The sequence below is a fragment of the Eublepharis macularius genome, chromosome 3 (genome assembly GCF_028583425.1).
Source record: "Eublepharis macularius isolate TG4126 chromosome 3, MPM_Emac_v1.0, whole genome shotgun sequence".
Lineage (NCBI taxonomy): Eukaryota > Metazoa > Chordata > Lepidosauria > Squamata > Eublepharidae > Eublepharis > Eublepharis macularius.
This window is the reverse complement of record NC_072792.1, coordinates 128,479,157-128,489,927: the sequence shown is the minus strand read 5'-3', so window position 1 is coordinate 128,489,927 and position 10,771 is coordinate 128,479,157. Positions and strand designations below refer to the sequence as shown.

Sequence of the window (10,771 nt, the reverse complement as noted above, 5' to 3'; positions counted from 1 at the left end):
GCTCTTTTTCTGGGCTGTTGTGAATTGCCACAGCTTGTTGAGTTGAGATGTTGGAAGGACTAGCATCCTGATACCATTTTTATTTTGGGAAGACTCCAAGGATGAATTTTCTTTCATATACAGCATCTAAACAATTTGGGATCTAGAAGAATTTTCCTCCCAGGTAGATTAATGACTCTCACTTCTAGGACTTGGGGAATTTCCCTTGCAATATGTGGATTGGCTCACTTGCCAAACCATTTGGAGGGACCAGGCTGCTCTGTACGCACACTAGCGTGGCTTACCTTGTAGGCTCCTGCTTTTTGCTCACAGCACATTGTGATGTGGATTATCTGTTTTGATCTGAGAGGCTGATGTGCAGAAGGAGACAGAAGAACATAAAGACACACTGACTCCAAGCAGCCTCCTATGATTCCTGATTCCTCTGGTATAGTCCTTTTAGTAGATACATTATTGGAATCCTTGGTAATCTCTGAAGGTTTGTTCTTGATTTTAAAAATTGTTTTAAACAATTTTTATTTTTCTATTTTCACTTGTTGCAATCATCCCTGAGTATTTTTAATTAGAGAGGAGGGACATAAATCTGATAAATATTTGGTTATTTATAGATTATATAATACGAAGTTGCTAACAAGGTTTTGCACAACTTTCATTTTTGGCTTGTTTTTTAAACTGATTCACTTTCATTAATTTTGTTATTGAAGTTATAAGTTTTAGTTATTTGGGGGGGTTTGGTTTGCTTGTTTGTTTCCATTGGCTTCACAGGAAATATTTCTTGCTGCAAAGAGGAATGCACTTTTCTGAAATCCCCCCCCCCCACCAAGGGAGCCTGTCTGCAGAACTTCAGACAGAAAGGAGAAACTGTTCCCATTTTATAGGCAATTAAAATTCTTGCTTGCAGAGCAACAAGGAAATATTTGACAACATGGAAAAGTAGGCAGCGTGCACAGTGGGTACATCTAATATAGCCACTGGTCATGCACCATGTTTACCAGAAATGCAGAATCATCTCTGTGCATGCAAGGACCAAATGAGAGTGCAGCTGGCAGAGCCACCATATGACCCCTCTTCCTATTCTAAGATAGCAATGTGCAGGTTTTTTCTCCTTTTCCTTTAATCAAGGGCAGAAGTACCTGTCATGTGTATCTACATGATCTTTTAAACTGTCCTTTTATAACTAAATACAAATACTGGAACTGCAGTTTGAAAGGTGAGACTGATACAGGGAGAGGGGATTTTAAGCATTTTCCTGCCCTACAAAAAATCAAGCTGCCTTTGTCCGCTTGCCTTCCCCCAGGTTACACTTTATTATGAGAGCCCTGTAAGGCATCTCTCCTTCCTGGTATTTAGGAAGCAGGCAAGTTTAGCTTTTCCCTCTATCTCCTTCCTGGTGAGCAATACTAGTCAAAATATTTGCTTGTAGCTATTCCCTGGGGAGGGGGAATATAGCATTTGCCCCCACCCCGACCCCACCCCCATTTAGAGTGCTGCCTGTATGCTAAGGTGAGAAAGTAATAGCCCATGCAGCTAACAGAGTAGCTCCTAAGAACAAAATGGAGTGAGAAAGCAGGAGGTTCTGATTATGTTACAGATTTAAAGCTCTTCCCAAGCCAATGAGTCAGCAACGTGATTGGTGTAAACACTTTGGAAAAGACAGACCTCGCAGTATCATCTTCTTCTGTGGTTAGATCCATATCATTCTGCTGGACTGGAAACTTCCTTATCAGTTATTTATCTGATAATTAAGTATTATCTCCTCCACCTCTAAACTCTAAGATAGATCCACACACCAGAATTATAGACAGATCCAAAGATTTCAGGAGCCATCATCATTTCCAATTTTGGCTTGGGAAATTCCTGGAGATTTAGGGGTGGAGCCTGGGGAAGGCAGGGTTTGAGGATGGGTGGGACATCAGTCAGGCTACATTAGCATCTGTCTAGTATGCATTCTTAATTTTATACTATTTACCAAAATTCCTAAAAGGGTGAGAGCAAATGGAAGATGGTTGATTGTTTGATTAAGCCAGACAGGAACACCTAAGCTTTTCTATTTTAATGATAACTAGTAGAATTAGCTTGCATTTAGGAAAGCTGTAATAGATTTCATTTCATTTATTTTTATTCTAAAACTTATATCCTCCATTTCTGCACAATCAGGGCCATCAAGGTGGCTAACATTATAAAAACAGATCATAAAAACAATTAACATCAAAACTAAAATACATATTACATACAAATACATAATACATACAAATGCAGAGGCAGCCCTTAAAATATAGGGCAGGAAGGAAGGGATCACTGAGGGAATGCTAAATGAAACAAAAGATCTTCACTTGATGGTGGAATACAATGATGGAAGGGAACAGACAAATATCCCTGGGAGGGAGTTCCATAACTTTGGTGACACAACCAAAATTGTGTTTGGATTGGCACCCATCTAATGTAAGAAGGCAGGAGCATCTGAAGCAGGCCCTCAGAAGATTATTGTAGCAAGCAGGTAGATCCATATGGGAGTAGGTAGTCCTTAAGGTATGCTGGCTCCAAACTGTACAGGGGAGGTTTACCATTGCCTGCTCATGGCAGGCAAGCTCCCATTCCCACTTTCCATTGCTCACACTTGAGCAATTGCCTGCTCATGGCAGGCAAGCTCCCATTCCCACTTTCCATTGCTCACACTTGAGCAATGGAGCAGCGGGAGAATAATAGGGTGGGAGACAACAGTGTGAATGCTGTGATGTCATTTCCAGGCGATCACCGAGAAGTGATGTCACAATGTCCCTATTCTTAAAAGCTCCTAGTATAGGAATTTATCAGATGAATATATTTAGCTCCATGCCAAGAAAAGCCAATTTCTGCATGTTAAACCTCCTGTTAAAGGGACAGGACTTTTTTGCCTTGCCAGTTGGCAACCTTATTTTTTGACTGTCAGTTTTGTAGAGTATTTTTGCTGCTTTGTTCCATTTTACTTTACTTGCGTCCTCCAAATGCTATTGTTCTTGTTTTTTAAAGTTTTGATGTGTATTTTTTACACATTTTGATCATATTTGCAAATCAGATTTTACTCTCCTTGTAAAATACTTTGAGAGAACATTTTTCAAAAAAAGAGGATAAAATAAATACTTCATATGCCAAATTTCAGCTTTTTAACTGTCATAGAAGCATCTTTATAGCAGTAAAAGTAGAAATGTGTGCATAACTGACACTCTATAATAATTCCTTCTCCCTCTGCCTTTCTACTGTTAGTAGCTTTGGGTATAAATCTCTCTGCCATCCTCAGGCACCTGCACAGCAGGCTCTAACTCGTGTACACATTTCTGCCACACTAACCTCATTAGTCACACACCACAAGGCTTGTCCTTATTTTGGCCACAGCAAACTACCATGGAACCACCTCTGCAATAAAACAACAGATTGTGTCCCCCCCCCCCAAATTGTGTATGGAGACTTTGGCTACTATTTGTGCTGGTCTGGAGCCTTTGGCTATTATTTGTGCTGGTCTGAGCAACTTCAACGGAAAACAAGGCTCCAGAAAGAGCAACAATTTGCTAAGCTTTAGTTATAAAAGTAACCTAGACAGTAAATTGCAGCACAGTGGGTGGAGTAAGTATTCAATAGCACACAGCCTAACAGCAGTGCTGAATAAACAAGAACACTACATCAAAAAGAAGCTAGCAGCATGAATAGAAATTAGACCAGGATACCAGAACGAATGTCCTAGCAGTAAAATCAGAAGTTCTGCTTTCTTTAATGGCCACAGGTGAACATCTTGCTGGTTTAACTGTCACCATAAAATGAAACTGAGCAGCCCCAGTTATTTCTTATTGCAACATCCCTCTGACGGTATCTTTATTAGCACATTCACCTGGACTTTTGTGATGCCTTATTGCTTCCTTGTGTACCTGTCTGTCAGGAGAGATCAGGAAGGGTGGTATGTTTACTTAAGTGAGGGTAGGGCGACTGAGAGGGGGCACAATCCTTTCCTTGAGGGAAGAGGAGAGAGATAAGGCTACAACCTGAATGGTGACATAGCCTGTCACTCTAATCAGAAGGGGTGGAGGGAGAGCCAAGATAAAAGGGTGAGGAAGCAGAGAAAACAGGTAGCGGAAGAAAGCGTAGAGACAAAGTTCAGCTACGACTGTGAATCAGGTTGTGCTTCCCACAAACGTCAGTAAAACACCAGTCATTTGGATATTTGGCAGCCCTAAAAAACCATCAGAAGTTCAGGAGACACCATGAGAGCAAATAAGGGGGCTGAGTTGTTAATTCTCAGTGTGGGTGAGTATTATTTTTCTCTTATCAGTAATATACCTGTCAGTAAAGGATAGGAGAATGGGTTCCTCCATTATTAAGTTACAATCTTTATAAATCTCTCTGTGTACAAATATCTTATGGACTCATAGTGCAGTAAATGCATCGTTATTCATTCATTGCTCAGTTTGTATCTGAATATGTATTTCATTTCCCCTCAATTAACAATATTTTATTTATTTGCTTTATTCATAATTGGCCTTTCTCAACAGGACTCAGTTTAACATTGCAAATGCTGCATACCTTGTGGATGCAGGAGGTCTGTTTGATAGTAATTGAGACATACCAACGATAAGCAACAAAACTTCACCCAAGGCCTTGTCCATTTTGCAAATGTTTAATGTTCCTTTTAAATATGCTACTGCAGTATTGGACTGTTCATCTGGAATAGGGTTATCAGGCCCAGCCTGGCAACCAGCAGGAGTGGGGAGGGGGCAAGGGGACAAAGATGTCAGCCATTGGCAATTGCATGATGTCACTTCTGGGAAAAATCAGGTGACATCACATCTCTATAGGAATCACTGGAAAATCCATGGTAAAACTATAGAGTCCATGGTAAAACTATAGATTTACCAAATCCATGGTAAAACTATATAAATCCATGGTAAAACTATAGAGTCTGCCAGCTATTTTTTAATATTTTTCTCTGCTGCTCCAAGCAGCAGTGAGAAACAAGGAGTAGGTGATTCTCTGCCATGACAGGGAGATTGACAACCCTAATCTGGAGCTAGATTTTTTTTAAAAAATCAAAAGCACTCTAGCCTTCTCAAATTTTAAGAATTTTAATTTATTTATAAGAGATTGGAATGACAAGAGGAATTTTCAGAAATTGCTTTCATAAACTGACATCTTAGGTTAGGAAGAGAGTGATCAAGTACTGAAGCTGCCTTATATTGAGACAGACCATTGGTCCGTCATGGACCAGAGAACCAATGTGGTACAGTAGGTAGAATATAAAAATAAGCCTGAGGAATCCTGAATTCAAATCTCCACTCAGGCATGAAGTCTTCTGAGTACCCTTGAACCTATCAGTTTTTCTTACTCTAACCAACCTTACAGGATTGTTGTGAAGAGAAAATGAGGAGAACAAGCTGTGTCCCATGCCCAGTTTCCCTACTTTTCACCCTGTATCCACATTGATCTTTAAAGCCCAATGTGGCTTGAGTCTTGCATACCTTAAGGATCACAATGGCTGGCAACCTCTGAGAGACTTTGGGGAGTTGAGACTCATCAGAATGGTGACCCATGCCATCATGACATCATTTCCAGCTGCATAACTGAAAGTGATGTCATGGTATCATGGAATGCCATTCCAGCTCCTGCATTTCCTCCTTGCCATTCATTGCTGCAAAGGCAGAAAATGAGGGACAGAGGTTCCTCCATACCTTCCTGTGAAATGGCAACCTGAGGAGCATCTACTCCCATATGAACCCAACCAACCACTATGGTGATCTTTGGAGACTCTGTTTTAGGTGCCCCCACCATCTGAGGCGAGATGAGTGACAACTCAAGAAAAGTTCTGCTTGGTTGTGGCACGAAAATTATGGAATTCCTTTTACAGTTAGATTTGTCTGTTCCTTTCTATCATTTTCTTCCACCACTGGGTGAAGACGTGTTTTATTTTGCTTTGGTTTGTCTGACGTTCCCTCACTAGGCTTACTAGTTGCCTGCTGGTGGTGGGCAATCTCCTGGGGGTTTGCTAGGTTGCCTGCTGATTGCTGGTGATTGGCGGGAGATGGCAACCCCTCCCCCGCCGGCAATCACCTGCCACCAGCAGGCAACCTGAGAAAGCCTGCACTGGGCATGCTCCTGGCAAAGCGCAATGACGTCACTTCCCAAAGTGACGTCATTGTGCTGGCTGTGGATGTGCTCCTGTGCTTCACTGGTGCCAATTTTGGCCCCAAATGGGCCAGAATTGGCCCCGCTTAAAGCGCAGAAGCATGCCTGTGACTGGCATGATGAAGTGACATCATCACACTTCTCCAGGTGCGTGCCTATGTGAGGAGACTTCAAAGGGTAAGTCCCTCCTGCTGCGAGGGTAGAGGGACCTGGGAACCTTATCCCTCACTGATTCTCATTGACTCTTCCTCCCATTCACATGTTTATTTGTTATATGCTCTAATTGTTTTAATATATTCATAATAATAATAATAATTGATTTATATACTGCCCTTCAGGACAACTTAATGCCCACTCAGAGCAGTTTACAAGGTATGTTACTATTATCCCCACAACAAAACACCCTGTGAGGTGGGTGGGGCTGAGAGAGCTCCAGAGAGCTGTGACTAGCCCAAGGTCACCCAGCTGGCTTCAGGTGGAGAAGTGGGGAATCAAACCCAGCTCTCTAGATTAGAGTCCCGTGCTCTTAACCACTACACCAAACTGGCTCTCTTATTAATATTAATTAATGTCACACACACATATATATGTTTTTAATTTTGTTTCAATATTTTTATTTTTTGTTGTGTTGGGGACTTTTAAGTTGGATGGACTCACAAGGCATGGGCTAGAGCTCATTTTAAAGCCTACTCTGTGCCAGTAGAGTTCAGTATGGTCTTTATTGTGGCCTACAAGCCACACAAACATGAAAATATCAACAATTAATAACCCACACAAATCCCTGTTATGTTCATTGACACATGGGACATTAACTTGGCTTGTATTTTCATTGCAGAAAGCAAACACTTGGCTATAGAAACCGTAATTCTTTGGACGGCTCCTGCCAATAGCATTTTGAGCATCCTCTGTTCCATTTTTTATCACCTACCACAGGTTCCAAAAAATCTATTCTTGCTTGTACATAAAACCTAGAGTGAAATAACACATGAACCATCAACTCAACCTGGTTTTTGGAACAGAGGCAAAATCGATGATTAGAACAAATATTTTGATATCTCCCTGTCAACAATGCGGATCGAAGCACATTAAATCTGGCTAGTGTAAATTCATAGCGATACAGTTGGAACCGTTAATATTGATAAGTAGCATGCATGTTGTTGTGGGATCATTGGGGATAAATCCCCCAAATGGGATTAATTTTAAAAGAGCTTTTAAGGCATTAAGTATTGTTCTGATAATCAAATATCGATAAATACTGATAAAACTAAAATTATTTCTTTTGGCACTGCTACTTGCCCTCTAAATAGCTGGATGATAGGGGAGTATAAAATTGAACAAGTTTGGTTATATAAATATCTAGGGGATATTTTTGATGATAAATTAAGCTGGAAGTTGCATATCAAAGCAATCATAGCTAAGGCCAAAAGGGAAATTGAAGCAATTGTAAAATTCTTCTTTACAACAGGAGAGCAGTATATTCTTGCAGTACTTCAAGTGTTTATTACCAAGATGATAAATCAGTTTTTATGTGCAGCACTAGCTTGGGTGCAAGCAATTACTCCTCCTGTTGAACTAATTCAATTAAAATTCTTGAGAACAATTTTTAAAGTACCTAGATGCACACTTCTATGACTCTGAAATTAGAAACTGGCTTTATGTCATTTAAAAATTTGACCTGATTAGCAGCCTTCAAATACCAAACCCATCTATTATATATTAATGATTAGAACAATTTTCTTTATAGTCTGATGGCAGATCCTCCTACTCAATCTTGGTTTAATCCAATAGACAAGAAATTGACAAACTTGGAACTTTCAGTTTCCTTTATGTCTCTGCCACCTTTGCATCCGCACAGTATACACCTGTGGAACTTTACAGGTGGTTAGGGGCCACCAATGGCAACCAATGAAGCTCATAAAAAATAGATGTTATATGTTTTCTGCAGCTAACATTAGGAATTAATCAGCCTGCAGAGTTCTAGACTAATTGTAGTCCATGGGCAAGTCTGTATTAAGTGCAATAGTTTTGGATGCCACACTGTATGGCATCAGCCACTGTATCAGCCACCCGCACAGCAAGCCAGCCGCCCTAGCGCACACATGCTCTGCTGCCGCTGCCAGCTCCGCGGCACACTGTGCACTGGGGCAGCCGGCTTGCCGTGCGGGTGGCACGGGGCAGGAGAACTGGGCTGAGGGCCTCGTAGCCCTGTGCTCAGCCACCCATGTGGCAAGCCAGCTACCCCAGTGTATGCTGGCGCCGGCACCAGCTCCGTGGTGCTCCGTGTGCTGGGGCGACCAGCTTGCTGCGTGGGTGACTGAGCACAGGGCTAGGAGGCCCTCAGCCCAGTTCACCTGCCCTGTGCCGCCCACGTGGCAAGCCGACCGCCCCAGCACACAGTGCGCCATGGAGCTGGCGGTGGTGCGTGCGTGCGCTGGGGCGGCTGGCTTGCTGTGCAGATGGCTGAGCGCAGGGCTGGGAGGTCCTGCGCATGCGGCAAGCCAGCCACCCTATCGGTGGGGCAGGCGAGGGCCTCCCAACCCTGCACTCAGCCTCCTGAGTGCAGGTTTGGGAACTTGGGAGCCAGCCGCTCCCGGTGGCTGGCAGCCGTGCCCGGCCCCCCTCTTTGACGGCGCCGGGGGCAGCTACTCCCCCTGCCCCCCCTCGATCCAGCCCTGGTCCTTGCCACATTCATCTGCTTCATAAGAAATCTTAGTTTTTGGCATTGGATTGGAATTTATTAGGTTTTCCGGGCTTTTCTTTTCTGTTCTCCTCTTCTATATTAAATATTATAGGAATATTAGATGTCAAGATACATAATAGTTCCTAAGCACACCATGTGAAAATGGTTTATGCTGATCAGGCCTAGAAAAATACATAGGATATTAAATATAACCACCTCTCTTTTTTCTACAACATAAGTGTACCTGTTGTAATGGTCAGGCTTATTCTGCCTATGTAATAAATAGACAAAGGGTATCTAGCAATTTATCAATGAAGAAGGCTTTATAAACCAAAACACATATGGATGGCCGATTACAGAGTTTGTTTTGGCTATTTGTATGAGGTTCTTATGTTTGCCCTTATTCTGCTTTATAAGTTTTCTACATAAGGGGAAGATGCTCTACTGAGGTAAATATTAGTTTAAACTATTGGGGTTCTTCTTCTCCATTTGATTTCTTTATTGTATTAAAACTGATACATTCTTACATCACTTGTAATGTATTCTATATGTCTTATTAACCCCTTGATCCTCGATATTTGTGCTGGTGTAAATGGCTACTGTCCAGTTATGTTCCACTAAACCTAAAAAAAAATTAATCCAAGTATTCAAAGTCCTCTTCAAGTTTTTTTCAGAGTTAAAGAGAAAAATTCACTCTGAAGGCACGTAGAAGCATGCCAGTCAACAGCAGTCCCGTCCCCCTCTCAACCCCCTACTGACCTATGGCCTTTACTGGTGACAATTTCTCCTTGTCTCTATGGTATACTACAGGAGAAACAAAATTCCCAGAGTATATATCTCTGTAGCTATGCTCTTTCTCCTAGACTCTATGGTGTGTTTCCTAGACTCGATATGTGTCTGCCCTCCACAGTTGCCATTTCCTCCAGGAGATTTGTTCTCTGTAGTCTGGAGACTACAAAAGCAAGCAAAAAGAACCGGCCAAGAAGATAAAATTCAGTTCAAAGCTTGGACGAGTGAAAATGTTTTGGCCAGCTACCTAAAAGCAATCAATAGGCAACAGGTCGTATGCCACCACAGAGCACTCCCAGGGGTGGCATGAGGCCCTGCGTGATGACATCGTTTCCCAGAAGTGATGTCATTGCGCAGCCTGGGAGCAATGCATGTGCATGAAAACATGTACAAAGATGAGTGCCAAGTCTTCTGCCTCCCACCTGGAGGGTAAGGGGACCTGACAACTCTACACCATTCCCAGATTCCACCCTCAAATATCCAGGAATTTCCCAAACCAGAATTAGCAACCCTATAAGAGTGGTCTGAGCAGAAGTGGGGACACACAGTCTGGAATGCTCAAGGATCCTTAAGAATTATGGTAGGAAGAACAACATTATTTTGCAAGCTGAGTATATAACAATGAAAAACTTACTAGTAAGTGTGTACAGAGCTGCAACCTTAGTTTTGTTTTTGTTGCTTATTTTTAATTATTCTGTTGAGAAAAATATAAACACAGAGAGCAAGGAAAACACGCCATGGGCCACTTTACAGTGTCAGACCGTTTGCCTTTATTTCAGCTAAATCTCTAGTCAGATGGGAAGAGGATAGAAGGATCCTAGGTTACCTTGGTGACAAAACAAATACAGGTTTCTAGAGCCTACAGAGATAGACTCTTGCTTTGCAGAGGATATTTTGAACTCTTTTCCCTCCTCTTGCTAAATTTCTGGATTAAAAAATCTCCAATGAATGTTTGCACTTTCTCTAGAGAGGTTGAGTTGCATCCCGCCCCCCCGCTCCCCCCCCCCACCTTCCCTGGCTGGTTTTATGACCTGATTATGAACTCAAGCCTGGAGGAACCAGTTTCTCAAGCACAGACTTATCTTAGAAAATAATATGGTACACTGCAAGAAACAAAAGCCTTGTAGGCACTCTTGCGTGCTTCCTGCTACTCAG

At 42.1% G+C, this 10,771-nt stretch overlaps 1 protein-coding gene across 1 annotated transcript in view; it reads left to right on the top strand.

Moving 5' to 3' along the window:
- The first annotated feature begins 4,084 nt into the window (after positions 1–4,084).
- The window catches only part of GPA33 (glycoprotein A33), a 40,117-nt gene continuing 33,430 nt past the window's right edge, over positions 4,085–10,771 (top strand). Inside the window, exon 1 of the mRNA XM_054974864.1 lies at positions 4,085–4,275. Coding sequence (XP_054830839.1) covers positions 4,233–4,275 — 43 coding nt within the window. The 5' untranslated portion in view covers positions 4,085–4,232. The remainder of the gene's footprint in view (positions 4,276–10,771) is intronic.